This window comes from Mesitornis unicolor, unplaced genomic scaffold (assembly GCF_000695765.1).
Source record: "Mesitornis unicolor isolate BGI_N332 unplaced genomic scaffold, ASM69576v1 scaffold22034, whole genome shotgun sequence".
NCBI lineage: Eukaryota > Metazoa > Chordata > Aves > Mesitornithiformes > Mesitornithidae > Mesitornis > Mesitornis unicolor.
The window spans coordinates 13,663-31,151 of record NW_010181074.1 but is presented as its reverse complement, the minus strand read 5'-3'; the positions used below and the strand labels follow the sequence as shown (position 1 = coordinate 31,151).

The 17,489-nt window shown below is 38.9% G+C and overlaps 1 protein-coding gene across 1 annotated transcript; it reads left to right on the top strand.

Annotated features, from left to right (window-relative positions):
• Positions 1-3,303: 3,303 nt before the first annotated feature.
• On the top strand, positions 3,304-16,648 carry PDPN (podoplanin). Its single transcript, XM_010183310.1, has 5 exons — positions 3,304-3,373; positions 14,850-14,935; positions 15,548-15,680; positions 16,119-16,154; positions 16,533-16,648. Exons 1-5 carry the CDS (start codon positions 3,304-3,306, stop codon positions 16,646-16,648), a joined length of 441 nt encoding a protein of 146 aa, XP_010181612.1.
• The last annotated feature ends 841 nt before the right edge of the window (positions 16,649-17,489 follow it).

Genomic DNA, 17,489 nt, shown 5'->3' with positions numbered 1-17,489 from the left:
GTACAATTAACAGATTCATGTCACACCTGGAGCTCGGTAACAGTCCCTTCTTCTCTCCAGCCTGTTAACCCCAGCAGCTGAATCAGCAGTGTCCCCCGAGTTCATTGTCACACACTGCCCTCCGTAGCATTTTTATTACTGGATCACAGCAATGTTTCCTTGCAGGGAAAGGAAACCTGGAGCTAGGTTTCTGCAGTGTAAATGAATTAAATGTACACATACAGATAATTTCATTCAGCAGAGAAATGCAATAAATCCCAGGACAAACTGCCTGACAAATTGCCAGTTATAAGGGCAAAGCAATACCAGAGATCATGATAAATCACTGCACTTCCAGATGAGTGTACTCAGGCAGACTGACCCACCCTAATACTGCAGGGAACCACCCATGGCCATGCACAGCTGCCGAAACCAAGGTGCCTATGCTTACCCCTGCATGGCGCCCACTTCAGCACCAGAGGTACATGGAACCAGTGCCAAGGCTGCCCTTGCTGATAGCGGAGTTGCAGGTTACAGGCCTGGTTCAACACCAGTTTATGACAACGGGGAGCATTCCATTGACTTCAGTGCTCCTGGGTTCATATTGCAACACTGACTGATTCAGGGGAAAACATCATCCCACTCAACTTCAGCCACTGAGGCATAACACTTAGCAGGATACAGGCACTATTTTTCTACTCCCCCAGCTTGGTTTCATTCTTTGCTCTTACTGAACCAGAGACAACCTAAGCCTCTCGCAAGGCTGTGGAAATGACTGATACGGTCAGGCGGAAAGAAGAGATTATGAAAGGAAAACATCACAGCTGCCTGTACTCTAGACCCCTTCCACCTCCTCCCTTAAACCACTGTGGTTGAAAACACAGGCCTGTCTAGCAAATTAAAAATAAAAAAAAGAGCCATGCACTCATATCCTGGCAATTTGTGGAAATTGTCATAGCACGCCAGGACATCTCTGCGTACATCTAAATTTCATTACCGCATTTGAGCACGTGTGCAAGTCCACTACCAACCAGCAAGGACACACGCCTACATATAGCTATGTGCTTACTTTCTACTTTGACACAAACAGACCACATAATTAAATGCTCCTTTAAACATAGATTGTTAAATCAGAACTTTAGAATAACTCCTTTAGTTTCACAAAAGCTATTGGCTTGACAGAATTATAATACAGTGAACTAGCATTAAAAATCCCTTACTTTGGTACAGTTCAGAGGAAAACAGCTCCCTCAACTCTCTCTGGCTCCATACTCTCTCCTAAGGGTATATTGGCTCTTCTGAAAGAATTTTGTTGATGTTTTAAATCACAGGGCTCAGCAATGACTCCCAGCCTTGATCTCCTTACTCAGCAACACACTGTTCTCCCTAGAAGGCAAGATCCTGTCATGGTTGTCCTTAAGGAACAATTTCATGCCAAGATGACAATTAGTAAGACATTCTCAGCTTTGTCACTAACTTGCTTTGCATCTATAGGCAAATTTCTTTCCTTTTGTTGCACTTTGATACTGTGATAGAAGCTGATTTTATCAAATTCTTCATAGCTCAATAAATTTATCTAAAGAGTTGGTTTTTTTTACAAATAGGCTGGTATAGGAGAAAATATTCCTTACTGGTAAGAATACAAAAAAATGTTAAAGTGTTGAAGGAGCCAGTACTGCCTGTTGTTTCTTTGCATGAGCATTGACCGTTTTCATCCTACTCTCCTAGAGATCTTCGATACAAAGAACACAGTTATAGCACCGTGATTTTTAACTATATACCTAACAAATTCCTTTGGCACACATCACTTTCAGAAGTAAAGAAGAGCCCTATGTAAGGTGTTGCACTTCATCTGCAGCCCTCTATGTGGCTGTATCACTGCTTATGTTTAGACTTCCCTCACTTTATAGCACAAAATGTTGCAGGGTCTTAATGAGGGCTCTGACTCACATTCACTGAGCAAAACACCCTACCCATGGTTTGTTTGGGGGGCTTTTTTGTGTTTTGTTTTTAACTAAATCCTCTCCCACAACTCCGTCCCACTCTTTGCAGGGGTTACCTCCTCCACAACTGTCAGCAGAAAGGAAACAGATCTATGCTGCTGCTGTTACGCTTCAGAGACTGATGTCCTCACAGTGCAGGACTTCAAGGTACAGAAACCGAGGGAGGAGTTCACCCACTTCCTCCACTTAACTATGAGGCACAAGTATAGTATAAGTGAGTATACATGTATAGTATGTTAGTTCACACATAAGCACTGATTAAAACTCACCACATTCCTAAATAGGTGTAAGGCAGTAGATTATTGCTTGCACAAGACAAGGGAAGATTCAGAAAAAGATTAACGGAAATCATTGCTCCAAGTTCTGCTTCAGGCCCAGTCCCTGCATAACAACCATTATTTGTGAGAGAAAGCATCCACTGCAGATATTAACAGTCTGCCAATCTAACCTTGTGTGCCTACTACAATCCTGATATACAGAAACATATACAAGAAAAAAGTAACTAGTCTTGTACAGACCATTGTACAAGTTGCTGTACTACTAATAGCTACATACAAAAAGGAAAAGTCCTCTCTGTAGGGTGGTATTAGCACACTGTGGCCAGCAAACCTGTGGGCAGAGATAAATGCTGGAGTACAGCTAGGATGTCACTTGAGGACAAACAGACTGAGACACGCTGAAAAATTCAGACAGTATTTACTGCAGAATTAAATAAACTGTCCTAAAACTATTTCAGTGTCCCTAAATGCGCATTCACTACCACACTTGCTCAGATAAACATGGGGGCTCACTTTGAAATAAAGAAAACATCAGTTCACTGCTGAAAAAAGCAGGAAAAATATGTCTTTAGTGTTGTTCCTTAAATATTTTTTAAGGACAGTTTGCAGAAGGGAGGGAACTCCCCTAGCACCTCGCTCTGCCCAAATACCCTCTCCTCCTTTGCTAAATAAAAGTCTTCAGAAAGCCACAACAGCTCCTGTAACTTTAAACCTGGGCTGAGATCATAATTTTAGTACTGACCAAACAGCGCGCAGAGGGCGGGCCTGGCTCTTCTTTGAGGACCACCTTAGGCATGCTCCCACCCCCTGGCTAAAGAAAATAATGCTGCCTCCACTCAGTTTTCTTTAGCTCTAGAGTTATCTTCTGGGAAAACCTTCCCCCTTTAGACTACAGCACTTAAAGGAATATTTGGATTACCCAAGTACTTTTTGCAGTGATTTCTTTTTGTGATCTCAGTTCTCCTCCGTCTCTAAAAATATTAATCAGCACTTGAATCCATCTGGTCTCAGGATTGGAAAGCTATTCTCCAAGCAGATCAAAGATGTTTATTAAAGTTCAACTCTTCATCTTCATTCTAGGGAGCGTGCCTTTCATAGCACTTGCTGAAGAAGGTAAGAAAAAACTTTGGTTGAAACTATTTCCAGTCATTTCCTGTAATTTAACAGCTTGTGTGCTTACTCATAAGCAAAATAGTTGCTCTGTCTTGTTTATAAAACTTTCTTTTGAATTCTTAAGCTACTACTGGGCATCTGCTATGGCTGCAATCAGGAAAAAACATGTCAAAAGTGTTCAGATGGGTTGAGTTATGTATGCTGTGTCAGAAAAGACTTTTCTCTGTGTGTCTGTGTGAGGGAAACAGTCAATGCAGGCATCACATCAACCCCTGGAAAAGTCTTCAGTTTCACTGTAATACAGGCAAAGGAGACTGCAAGCAATAATTCAGTTGTAACTGACATTTAAGTGGTGAAACTCTCTATGAAAGTAACTCTTATTAACTAAAGTAGATTTTAAAAGTGTTATGTATCTACTCAGAAAAAGTTCATTTGGCAAATTCTCTTGAATTTTATAAGAAAAATATAAAACATACTTTTAGGTATAACAGATGTTTAAGTCTTTTTTACAGCTACAGGAGAAGAGTCAGATTTATTAACAGTAAATCAGCATTACCCTGATCAGTACTTGATTCCAGGAACATCACATTCAAATTCAGCCTTTCTGCATAGTACTTGACTCATTTTGAATGCATTGGGCACCAGGCAACGTGCCCGATGTCCGCACAGAAAGCGTGCCTGTGGTGGTGGAATACAGCTACCATTGCTACAGAACATGATCCAAGTACTTGCACTCCAGAACCAATACCTTCAAACTCAACCCATCTGTCTTCCAAAGCATAAATCTACTTGACTTACTTGGATTTGGGGACCCTAACTGAAATACACGACCCAGTTTTGGCCTGGTGACAGTCAATATCATTCTGCTGGAAATAGTGGCACTGTATCAATACACAGTATGTGTGGATGTTGGCTTGAAACTTCTAATGGGGATTCCTGGTGTTCTGTATGTCAGAATACTAAGGTGAAAGTTTGCCGTTCTGCTTCAAAATTTCACCAAAAATAAATCTAAAATCAACAGATATTAGGCAAGTTCCAAATGCTGCCTTTAGCCTTTCTCTAAGATAAGCACTTGTGGCTCTCCCAGGTAGCTTACACTTAAAAAGCATCAGCATTAAGTGTACCAAAGTTTAAAGCCATTAGAAATGAAACAAAACCACCACCATTTTGTAGAATTGCCTTAAGCAGTTTCTAGGATACCAGAATTACAGGAAAAAAGGCCTTTCATCTTAAGGCTTTTGTGGAATTTTTAAGCATATTTTCTCTCAACTCAGCTCAGGAGTCCAGCAATGACCACATTGAAACCCTGCTAGCCAGCAAAATCTTACAGTATTTCCTCCTTTCAAGATTCTACCTCTGTTTTAATATCAGTATAGCTTGCATTGAACTCCACAGCTGGCTGTAGAATATAGTTTACAGTATCTAAGGCTTTCTGTTTAGGTTTTTTATTCACAGAAGGCCGGTCATTTAGTATAACTTCCAAAGGACATACCAGGAAAATAGACTCCAGATTTAAAATAAGCAAGTCCCAAATGTTAGCGTTGTATCACTGCTCTTTCCTGATAACCAATCAGCAATTACAAGTGCAAAGAAGTTAAAATAATGATGCTACTTTTGACAAAGATGAAGACTTTTTTTGCTTGTCTAGTATAGGTGGAGTGGGTCTGCTCCAATACCTCAACCTCCAGGGCAGACAACTTGGCCTGCGAGTTTTAGAGGAAAAAAAGTCTCCTTATTGGAGTCTGATACCTCTTAATGCTGATCAGGCCATAAATAAATCTGCAGCTAACTTTTGTTATATTTGGGCGCTTCATTTTCTGGATTGAGATTGAACCAAGAAAAGCGGGTTTGTCTCAATCAGGAAGTGTATTTCCAAAAGGATCATGTTAGAATCTAAATTCCTCCTTGAATTGCCAAATAAATTGAATTCAGCTGTTGATTCTAGTTGTAAGAGTAGTATTTATCCACTTCCAGGTAATGATCCACAATGTGAGTAGTTTCATTAGTATCTGCTGTCTTTGAGTTACTGCAATGTTACAAATAAACCAGAGGCACAGAGACCATTTCAGGACAACTGTGAACCAGAAATATGACTGCAAGATAGCAGTTAACAGGGCTACCAGCCAACCTATGAAAAATATTTCAATGAAAACCAATGAATATTAAGGCAGAAGTCAGAAGTAATTAAGTGTTCTTTGCTTATAGAGAGCATGCAACTTTTATCTAACATCAGTAAGTTAAAAATGAATGAAGATTCTAAAAAGAGGATAAGGTCTCCTATAATTGGGCCACAAAGCAAGACATAAAAGCTGTAAAAGCCTAAAATAATATACTGATGTGGAGAAGAGAATTATCTTATCAATTCACTTAAGTTTTAATATGTGAGCTTCCAAATAAAATCAATGGTAGAAATTAGCAAAACTACGGAAAAAAACTAGTACTAAATCTTACATCATTGGCTACTTAAAACACATCACACACGCTCTATCTGCATTATTCAAAAGTTTACCATTTAAATCCCGATTTATTCTGCCAAGTATTTTGTTGTATATTCTCGCAGCCAAGGACAGCCCTGAGCACTCTGCACAAGCTGATGAGTTTTTAGACTACCACATTTCCTACTGAATGATTAGCAGACACATTTTTGTCCTTCTGTGATCCTGTTCAGCATATAAAAACTCAGGCAAACCTTAGCACACAGGATCAGACCAAATGAATTGAAATGGAAATTGGCCTAAAAGTCTTCTGGGCGCAGCATTAATGGAACATTTAAAAACACAAGCACTCAAATGAATGCTTTACAGAGGCAACACATTTCTTAATTTGAAACCTTTCCCATGGTACAAGTATCATTGCAGAGGAGGAGATTATTGGCTGTCACATAACATGAACAAAAATTGCCATGATTGTTAAACAATTTACCACATCACTTGAGCTGTAACGACCGTCCACGTGCCTGATCTTACCTAGAGGTAAACACTGGATTATACCTCCTTACGCAAGCCTCAAAATTAAACGGGTTTATACCAGGTCATGTTAATTCACATTTGTTTTGGACAGGATAATTTATATGAAAAGTGTTTATATGGTAAGAAAGGAAATGGAAGTTTACAGTCAACCATAAAAGACTAAAATGTTCTTCAAAACGGTAAAAACCAGAATTGACAAAGTCACGAGAAAGGAGTATTTCAAAAGTATCTGGATTTACCTGAACTCTTGGCAGTTAGCTTGATATGAATCTAGCTCTACATGTTCAATACCCAAAACTTATCTCAAAAAGGAGAAAAACATCTTTCTGGATCTCAGTTAGGTCCACAAATTAGCAATATTTTGCAGTGTCTTAGCAAAGGAATAGCAGAAAACAGGCAAAAATTGCTTATTTCTCTTCAACACGAAAGCACAGAGGCTTACCTATCTGTACCTCAAAAGCTAGTTTTTGAAACCATGTAACTTCACAAGCAAAGGCAATCATCACGTTTAAAAGCTCACAAGTGGACCTTTCATTAACTCAGGCTGCCCAAGGAAAACTGGAAATGGAGAGCCCAGATTCTCGTCTCCCGTAACTCAACAGTTTTCACTGAACCCATGCGTTTTCCCCAGATCTAGTGCTTCTAAATCATACGCAAAAATAAGGAGCCAAGAACCTAGAGATTAAAAGAGCATTTTCATAGATAATTTAAAAAGTGAAGGACGGATAACCCACGGCACATGGGCTGCTGGGCTCTGACAGAAGCCTGCAGTGTTTCCTCCTTGTGTCATTTGAGGCAAGCCATACATACATGCCTACCACAGAAATGACTACTGTTTGCCCAGCTCCAACATATGGTCTGTCTCAGCCGCACATTTGTTTTGTTGGTTTGTTTGCTTTTTGTCTGGATGCGGTCAGGGACTACAGGATGGAACCCAAATGCTGCCAGGTCCTTGCATCCCAGATCCGTGCTGCGGACAGGCAGCCTCTAAAAGGGCCTCCTCAGATTTGTGTGTGCACATACCACATCCTCACAGCTCGAAATAATGCTGCAGCAAAGCAGCATGGTGCACAACTGCTATACAGCACTTTAGAAGAAGATGTAGGATTTGGAGTATAGGAATGTTGGGATATTCTAAAGAGAAACAAATGCCAAAAATAAGATGCAAATTTACTATTGATTTCCAACTCATTGCCTCAGAAGCCTGGCCAAAGACTCTCAAAGGACGCAAACTGTGATACAGTGCACATTCTCATGTTGCTTTATGACTTCCTCATGTTTTTCCATCTTTGTATTTGTTGATTGCAAACACAACAACATCCAGCATAAGCTGCACCACAATAACCCTTTGCGAGGGCGCAGTTCTGCCATGTACACCATTTCAGGCAAACACGTGCTATCTTAGGAGGGCTTGAGTAGTATGCGAGCTGCTGCTAAACCTCTAAAGGGGACATACTTAATTTCAAATGCAAATTAAAATGTTTTTATGACTATGTAATCCATTGGAATATTAGGTAGCATGTTATTAGTTGGCATGAAAGTCAGACTAAACGTATTTGAACAGATTCTTCTTGCTGCGTGGCAATCTAAAACAGCTAGCAAGAAATCACTGTGCTAACAAAATTAAAGCCTAACCGATTCCAGTCACGGTGTTTACCATGCATATATCAAACAAACGAGTTAAGAAATGATCAAGCAAACAGTTCTCCCGGCAGATACCAGGGTTAGTAACCTTTATGAAAGCAGCTGTGAAAGGGCACATAGCTACGGCCTCAGAGTTTTGGGGAGGAAGTGATTCAGGGAAAAGATTACTTTATTACTGTACTAGAGGTCATTTCTTAATTCCTTTTGTCTGCATTTACAGTTCCCAGTATTTGTACATTGATTGTCTGCTTTCTGCTGCACACCCCATAAAGTTTGCTGATCTATTGCATGAAGTTTTGTACTCTTCTCCCTGTCTTAGCTCCAACACTCATTCCTTGTCAGCCATGGAGTAATAAACACAGTACTGTAATGCTGCAGGTTTAGGTGCCACTTACAGAATAATGCAAGAGATTTTCACCTTGATCACAACTCCAGCCTTGTTGCCCCAATCAAACCATTACTGCTTAGAGAAAACAAAAATTGCTAGTAAGTAAACTGCAAACAGCTGTCACAGGGTCATGGGACAAAAAACCACTTTCTTACTGTATATTCCACATTTATTGGATAGCAACTCTAAGGTCAGTGCACTTCCAGACAAGAAATCAGAGACTGACAGAGCAACATTAGTAAAAGCATAAACCTTAGAAGACTCATCTCTAGTTCTGCAAGGAATATTTTAAAGGAATATCCCATAATGGAGTTAAATGCTCTCTTCCTCCCTAATGCCCACAAGCTCTGTGGCAGATCTTATCATGCATAAGAAAAAGCTTAGTAAGTTATCACCTCTTCCTCTTGTGGCTTTGTTTCATAACTTTGCTTGTAGGTCATATACATATAGCACTTGAAGAGCAGTTATTTTTCCCCTCTATAACTGTCCAGTTAAAATACATGTTTTTTTGCTTTTCTGTGGGTATCCTATATATGGGCAATGCAGACTATCGTAACATCCTGAAGGCATGTGATTTACTTCAGAAGCAGCCGAGTGGTTCTTTACCACTTGGCACTGTAGATTTAAACCCTGGCTTCGTTCCTTTGGCTCAGGGAGCCGCAGCAATAGAAACCATCTGTAGTGGGGTGTGGTGACCAAAGGAAACGTTGCTGACAATTCAGCAAAACATTATCATCATGAGCTACATGGAATACCTGAACAAAGTCAGTCATACTCCAAAATAAGGCTGAGCTAAATCTTTCCTTGCACATCGTGACCATTTTTCAACTGGCAGATGCTTTCCAAAGGTTCATAGTATTTTGTCATCCAGCTTCCTTCATTATATAAAGCAAAGCTGTCAGTCTTTGTATAAGGAAACTGCAGGAAGCACTTCAGGCTTTAGACAGACAGTACATACTTTCTCCTGAACAATAAAAGTCTGGACACTTCAACATATGCCAGGGAATTTCTTCATCGTGGCATGATATATTACTCCAGCTTACAGAACGAATTAAGAGAAGAAAGAAAACGCCAACACCATGGCTCCAAGCTCAGGATACTATTAGCTCCAATGCTAAGGATACTGCAGATGTAATGAATTTTGCAGGAGCCACAGATACAAATGAGAATTTCGGTTCTCATCAAGAAACTCTCTTGCCTTTCTAAAGTCTGAAAAACTCAAACTGTCCAAAGGCTCAAAATCCAGAAGGCAAAACCCAGAACGCATTATATTATATTCTTCAAAACCTCAAGTCTTCAAAGTACAAAAAAATTTGTAGCCTGTATTTGGCAGTGTTGAACCATTTAAAAAAAACCAAAAACCTGACCAGTTTTCACACCTATATGCTTTTAAAAATACCTGAAAATGCTTAAGCAATTAGGGAAGAGTAATGGAAAATTACTTTCAGAGAAAAATAAGCTGACGAGGTAGGTTTTGGATCCAACTGTGGAATGCATTTAAGTTGAGGATGAAGTCAAATAACAGACAAAATTGCATTTGAAAACTACAGAACGGCTGCCAAGACATGATGTATTCAAAAGGCAGATAGCTTATCAAATCACACATTTTTGTTACAATTCCACCACCATGAATAAAAGTTCCCACTGAACTACAACTGAATGAGATTCCAATAGTGAGATACTGACTTCAAGATTCACTTCACCGACAACCCAATTAAGCTCTGTGAGCGAAGAATGCTTCCCCAGAAAGGGAATTCCTCTATCAGGACATAAATGCTGAGTAAAACATGGCCAAAACAGGATGGTTAACACACACTTACATACACAGGCCTTCAAACAACACCACTTGGTCATTTAACAACTCAGGAAGCAGACACTAAAAACATCCATAGTTAGCTCAGTAACATCTCCAACAGACGAGTGATATCTCCCAAGCGACTCGTCCCACTAAATTCTTTCCCTGCTTTTCTAGAGAAGCATTGCGCAAAACATCTATAGCTGGATAGGAGAAAATATGATATTGATAAGATATTCAGATAAAAATAAACTTGAGTTTTAAGATCAAAGCTTCTGTTTGACAGTTAACCTGCTAGTTAATTTTTTTTAGCTGTTATTTATAACTTAAGCTGCCTTTCTTTTTTTTAAAGTAGGAGCAGAGGGGCAATGAGCCATAAAGATTATTTAAGGTTTTGCTAGAGGGAATCCTTTAAGGGTAGCCATTTCTACCTACCGGTCTCTTATTGCAGAGATGGCAAGTCATTCTATTTTGAGGACTTCCTATTTCAAGGACTAAGCTAAAATACAGAGTTACAACTGCCTTTGCTTTGCCTGGTTTGTTCAGACTGCGGAGGAAGAAACAAGGTCCTACAGCATTATTCATCTTCAAAAGTGTCTTTGTTGGTTTTGGAGCTACCTGAAAGAAACACTAATGAACATCAGTTTTACAACTCACTCTCTTTCCCAACACAACCACTGTGCTTTGAAAGCAGCCCTAAGAGGTTTTTCGAGTAAACTGTTGCTCCATGCCTAACAAGGAGCACTGAGCTCATCTTCCTCTAAGTGGGTCATGGGATGCTTAGCCACGGGATGTTTTCAAAGCAGTATTAAACTTTCAAAGACATCGCATCTTCTCCCGGTGTGAGAAGTTGCAGTTTGATAGCAGTTGGGGACTTTGAACTGAAACACACCCAGCTGGAATTTTGGCAGAAAGCAATGCAATGATTAATTCACATCTGCAGCAATGTATAGCTGCAAACAGAAGAGGCCATAGTGCTAGAGACAGTCATCGCTCTGGGAGGCACTGTTTTATTTACAGCCTCCTCTAAGACAATATTAAGAGCAGATGCAGAAGCACTGCTTAACCCTATGGCTCCTGCTACTTTTGGTCAACATCAGATGAAACCAACAAATGAGTAAAGCACAGACACCCTTATTTCCCATTTACATCTCTTTGATGTCAGTGGTATATGTGTCTTGTACTGGGTACAGGGAAAGAAGTTTCAAGTCCAATAGTTTACCTCAATTTCATTTAAATATTTAAATTTATTACGATTCTCTGACAAAAAGTTGTCAGTATCAAATATTTCTTCAAACCAATGCAGTACACTGATAACAAGTTACCTCTCTGTCTGTCTTTTTAGTAATAATTCAGTAGTGTCTGCGTAACTACCACTCAGACCACCTCCCCTGTCCAGAAAAAAACAAACCTGGAAATATAGTCCAGGGACTATTCTGCAGCAAATATTCTGCAGGACCTCAGTTTGAGCAGAGTACTATTATGCATAGGATAGGGCTGGGACAAGACTTTCCCATTGACAGAGACCAGTTTATTCTGTGAGCTTTAGGAAGTTAGAAGAGTCACATTCTAGTTTCCCCTTACAGTTAAGGAAAGGCAGAACTACCAAGGATGACCCAAATCTCAGGCAAGCTGAATTACCTTCCAGAAGTATTTATCTTTTCCTACAGACTATAAAAGACAAGGGCAAGCAGATACCTTATTTAGGCACCTTTATTAAGAATCTAAAATTAGGCAAGATTAATCTGGGCCACCTCCTTTTGTCAGTCATTGTACACAGAGGGCAAATGCACTGAAACACATTTTCTGCATGCCCCTCATTGCCAGGAATCTGCACTAACTTTAATAGAATTATACAAGTATAAGCAGCTTCTCTGAGTATGCTTTCTACTTGGCGGTTTTTCCTTTAGTAATTAGTTTTCTCAATCTGTGTTTATTTTGCAACTAGTGAATAAAAGATGTGTTTTCAGTTCCAGCTGGGATTACAAGATAAACTGATCCATACACAGTTCATGTCGGTGAGCTCTACTGCTATTTCTTTCTTTACACTTCACATCTACATAGCATTATCCCAATATTGTACTTTAAAGACATTGTATTATAAGCAAAACCCACCCCACCTATTATAAAGTAGTGCCATACCTCAAAATACCTTGAATTTAGAAGGTGGCTAAATCAGTTCACCTACAAGTCAAACCCCTTTCAGGGTTGGTCACCTGGGGTATTTTAATCAAAAATAAACAAAACATTATTTTTTTACCATCTACCTTAGAAATATGATTTACACTGGCCTGCTCTGGTCTTTCCATGAATTATGAGGTGATTTTTGGGAGACTGGCTGGCTTCATTAGCCACTATATTAGGCCTCATGTTGGCATAACATGACTATATTTTCCTCATCTGTTAGTGCCTGAAATACTACTTGCACACCCTTTTAGCTCTTAAATAGAAAGTGTATCTGTATTCAGGCTTATAAAGGTACAGAAATACAAAATTCTGTTTACTTGAGTAAACATGGAATTAGAAATCTAAGTTTAGGTCAGTGTTTAATCTCTTGGCAGTGGGACAAAGCCCTCAGTTTCACATTGCTAGAGATGGACGAAAACTTTTTGCTTTGGTTCTAAAAAGTTTCGGGAGCAAGGAAAAATATTTGGAAGTTTCCAGTAGAATTCAGATGATAGTTTCAAGCAAAACCAGAGATTCCCCCCCCAATGTCAAAACATTCATCCTCTGTATAAAAAAATTCCTTTAAGATGCCAGTGCATTTTTTTTTTACTTATTTCAAAATTAAACATTGGCTTTCTCATTTGAAATAACATTTTTCTTTTATGAGGGGGAGTTGAAAAATGAACAAAAGTAAAACTCATAATTAAAGAAACATTATTTCCAAGTGACATATGCACAGCTGATCCAAAGTGATTCTGTCTTTTTTTAAGTTTTGACTGATATTGAGCAAAGTGCCCATTCTTTCTAATTTCAGTCACAGAACAAAAATTCTGTTTACTTGCCTCTCTATCATATAGAGCACAAGGAAGGTGCAGTTAGGAGTACTACAGTCTTTTGTAAGACACTCTATTTGGAACTAGTCTAACAATTCAAAAATAGTGTATCTTCAAATGCAGAGGAGGTGGTTTTAGGTCATTAAATAAAAACAGGTGAAGTTAGTAGAAACAGCATTAAGATTTAATAAAACATCTCTTACATAAAATATTCAAATGGTAGAGTAAATCTGGTTTTAAATAACTCATGTGAAAAGTTGTCCTCCTCCCTGAAGAGATCGCTACGCAGCACTACCAGTCTACTATTTCCTGCTTACCAAATGACAGACGTATCAAACCACCTGGCAAAGGGAAAAAAGGATTTGGTATTCTTTGTTCATAATTAACCTATTAACAGCTGATAGTTGTTACCTTACATATATCATCCACAAATGATGTGTGAACATTCGGGGTTTTCACCACCCGCCATAATTTCGCTGCTTTTTGAGGGGGGTGAACGTGGCCCTCATGCACACACACAACCTTCAGCTGTCATTGCAGCACTGCCCAGCAATGACTCAGGATTAGCCCGAAAAATTATAAACTGGATTGGAAAGCATTTGGACAAATTTGTGCTCCGCCTGTCAAAATAAATAGACATTAGAAACAAAATTTGAATCCAGAAAATAATTTTTCAGAAGTTTCAGGGTTTTCCGCCTGAAGTTTTTGCTCAGGACAATGTCTATTATTAGCTCTTTGCTTAAACACTGGTATCTGAAATTAGCAGAACTCTTATGCCACAGGCAACAGCATAAGGAGCAGCCTCACCTCGCTTTGTATTCATGGTGAATTAGAAACTCTCAAGAGACATCACACTACATTTGCATCATACTGTGTGCAGTCATAGTTTATGAATCAGCAAGAAACTTAATCAAACGATACTTACCTTTCAAACATTTTCTTGATACTGCCAGTTATCTTCACATGTCTGTATCTTTCATGTTCTGCCCGTTCCATCTTATTTTTCCTATTGATGAAGTCTGCGTGTATTTGTAAAGATAGAGCATTCTGTGAGCCAAAATTTTAATCTCCATTATACCAAAGAGCACAGATGACACATAGAGGTCTAAAGTAAAAAGGGAGAGCTTACACTGTTATCCAAAAAGTTCAAATTACCAACTTTAGAAAAATCTCTGAATAGATTTGTGTAGGAATATTTTTCAAAGCTATAGCTACGCCCATAATCATTAATGATAGTTCTAAAAATACAGGCTGCAGCTGGGATTGAGCTGAAAGATGTGAGAAAGCTCTGACTATTTTAGAAAATGGAAGATGCTTGAAGTAATTTATCCAAATACATAAGCTAATGTTTAACTTGAAATCTGGCGCAGTCACATCGACCTAGGGAGTGGTGGGAGAGTCTTCTATAAAAAAATAATTATTGGACAATGTTTAGTAACCTCTATGTTTCAAGCTTGTGCCAGTGTTAAGTGATCTGTACTCTTTAATCTCTTTGTCCTACAGCTTTGTACAAGGGTATGGCAGAATTCAAAGTTAATCCAAATAATTCTGCAAAGCTAAGTGCACAGGGGCAGAGAGGTGGAACACTACATAGATCTCATGTTTAACAAAAGTTACATGTCAAAGTAGCCAGAACATGTGAATACCAGGTTAAATCCTAATTTTCTAAAATTTTATTCAGCAAGCTCAGTTCTAGAGGAAGAAGAAAGCACAACAATTGATTTGAGAGACAGGAATGACACAGAATTTGAAGAGTTACCAACCCTGGTGAGTATCATTCTAAATAAAATCTCCTTTAAGTTACCCTGGTTTTGTATTCCCTGTATTGTCTTGTTGCTTAGACTTTGAATAATCATTATGAATTATAAAGAATAACCCTGAGTTCTAACATAAGAGATCTAACTCCTGTGCTTTTGCTTTGCAAGCAATCAGGTTGAAGATTACAAATTTGAAAACTATTTTGGCAGTTCTGTGCTGCAAAAAGCATTCATAACCTGCTTATTCACTGCCGTTTGCCTCTCCTAATTCAGTATCACTCCGCCAGCTTTAGTGAAAGCAAAACAGAACCAGTATAAAAAAAATCCAAAAAAACACAATAAAAAATGTCTGCAATGTTCTGAAGTCATGTCCTACACCTTTTGTAGTCCTACTGAGAGGTCAGAAAATCTAGAAAGCTTCTAGCTGGGAAAATAAATCAGCTTATTGCATGGGGTTTGGGGTTTTTTTGACACTGTACTCACACCAGAGATTACAGGCAATAGCCAAAAAAGCATCCACAGGGCTCCTGACAGACCAAGAAATTTAAATGCTAATTTCATACATGTAGACTGAACGTACTGAGGTTTTCTTCTCCCTCCTTTTTCCCCCCAATTCTTGTAGTTGCCCACAAGACTACACAATGTAACAAATCTCTTGCAGTTTGGACAACTGATGACCACAGAGACTGCATACGCCCCAGTTGAAGAGAGTGATAATTCTACCGGTTATGACGTTAACACGGAAAATGTTGATGGTAAAAAAAGCTTTAATTTCTATTTTATTACATCAAATTCTGTCTTTTATTATGCAATATCTGGAAATTTCAAATACTGTCATAAATAGACAAAAAATAGTTCAGCAAATTCACTGAGAGCAAGGCATAATTTTATCAGCATAAATCAGCCTCAAATAAAACTTGATTTCTGTCTTAATTATTTTATACCAGGTGTATCCTTATTGATCTTAATGTGATCACACTTAAGTTTCACTAGTATATATTGGAAAACAATCAGTCTCGGATTTTAATTTCCTTCTACTACTTCAGAGAGCTCTCTGTACTCCTCTCAAGCATTTCATTTGCTCACTTCCTATCAAAAGAACAACCTATTACACAGCTGATACAGCATTATAAATTGGGATGCAAAACTCTAGACAGAGTAATTAAGTAATTATTCTCTTTCTGGCTTTGCAGGTGGACTGAGTGGGACACCAGAGAAAGCTGAAAAAGGTATTAAACAGAAGAATTGCTTAGGAAGATATGGGAGAACTTAACTTGCCAGGCAATACCCTGCTAGAAGCCACAGGCTATGCCCATGCTATTGTTAAATACAAGTTTGAGGAGGAGCCATGACCTGCTCCACTGGTTCACCCAATTACAGCCTGCATAGCCACATCCACAAGGAGCTCTCCAGCCCCAAGGCACATTTCCTGGCCTGCAGGCTACAAGGAAGCCTCCTGAACTTGCTAAACCTACCTCAGAGCTCACAAGAAAAAAGGACATTTTCCCAAAGGAGTGAGATGCAGCATGAAGTATCAGTTCTAGCAGTTGCCTTTTACCAATATCCTTCATGAGCAACATGCTAACATTCCCCATTTCCTCTTTCAGGTGGTCTGGAAACAATTGCACTGGTTGGAATAATTACTGGAGTCATCGTTGCAGTTGGAATCCTTGCAGGAATAATAATTGCTGTTGTAAGGAAGATGTCAGGCAGGTACTCGTAAGTAAATCATTCATCAGGCTTTTAAAACAAGCATCATCCCCTGAACAAGGTCACAGGAACTGCTTTGGAAGTTTTTAAGGCTTCTATTTTGACTAAATAACCAATTTTCGTGTTATACGGTACCCATTGAATCAGCAAGAGCTGCCAGTGTGCTGTGGGTGATCTAAAACCCCTCACATGCTTCAGAAAAATTTGGCAGACACTGCATGCATGCTGTTATAATATTCGTCAGGTGCATGGGTTTTGGAAAACCACACTACATTTAACAAATGCTATTCACCCAGCGTTAGGAGAAAGCAAAATATGAACTGGGAGACAAATAAAACAGTGACAGGAAAGACAAGGAGAGAGGGGAAAAAAGATCATGTAACACACACGGGTAACTATGAACAACAGTAAGATGTCTGTGTTTTTTGTTTTACAGGCCCTGAAAATAGCTGAAACAAGCAACCATGACATTCTACATCAGAAAATACAAGTGCTTCTTATTTTATGAGAACTAAAGACTATTCCTGAACTGGTGTGGGAAGATGATCCATAGAAAACATGGCCAAAGAATTCCAGATCTATGGGGATCTCGCACTACTCTAAGGACCCCTGCCCCTCCGACTACAGAGCATGGAACATTTCATAGGGGGTTTTGTTGGTTTTTTTGTTTTACTAACCATAAGTTTACTAGAAGAAAGAAAAAATATTATGCAGCAGGAAAAAACCCAGCAGCAATGAGATTTACATCTGAAATGTGATTTGCAGGTAATATACACTAGCTTGATTTTTAAATGCTACCAAAGATTATTTCATATTACATTTTATGCATTTCTTTACAAAACATATCCAGAATC

Bases quoted from the DNA above. Each gene is read 5' to 3' on its own strand.
- PDPN (XM_010183310.1), top strand. From the start codon at position 3,304: ATGTTTATTAAAGTTCAACTCTTCATCTTCATTCTAGGGAGCGTGCCT. The intron at 3,374-14,849 runs GTAAGAAAAAAC...AATTTTATTCAG, and splicing joins CATAGCACTTGCTGAAGAAG to CAAGCTCAGTTCTAGAGGAA. The intron at 14,936-15,547 runs GTGAGTATCATT...CAATTCTTGTAG, and splicing joins TTGAAGAGTTACCAACCCTG to TTGCCCACAAGACTACACAA.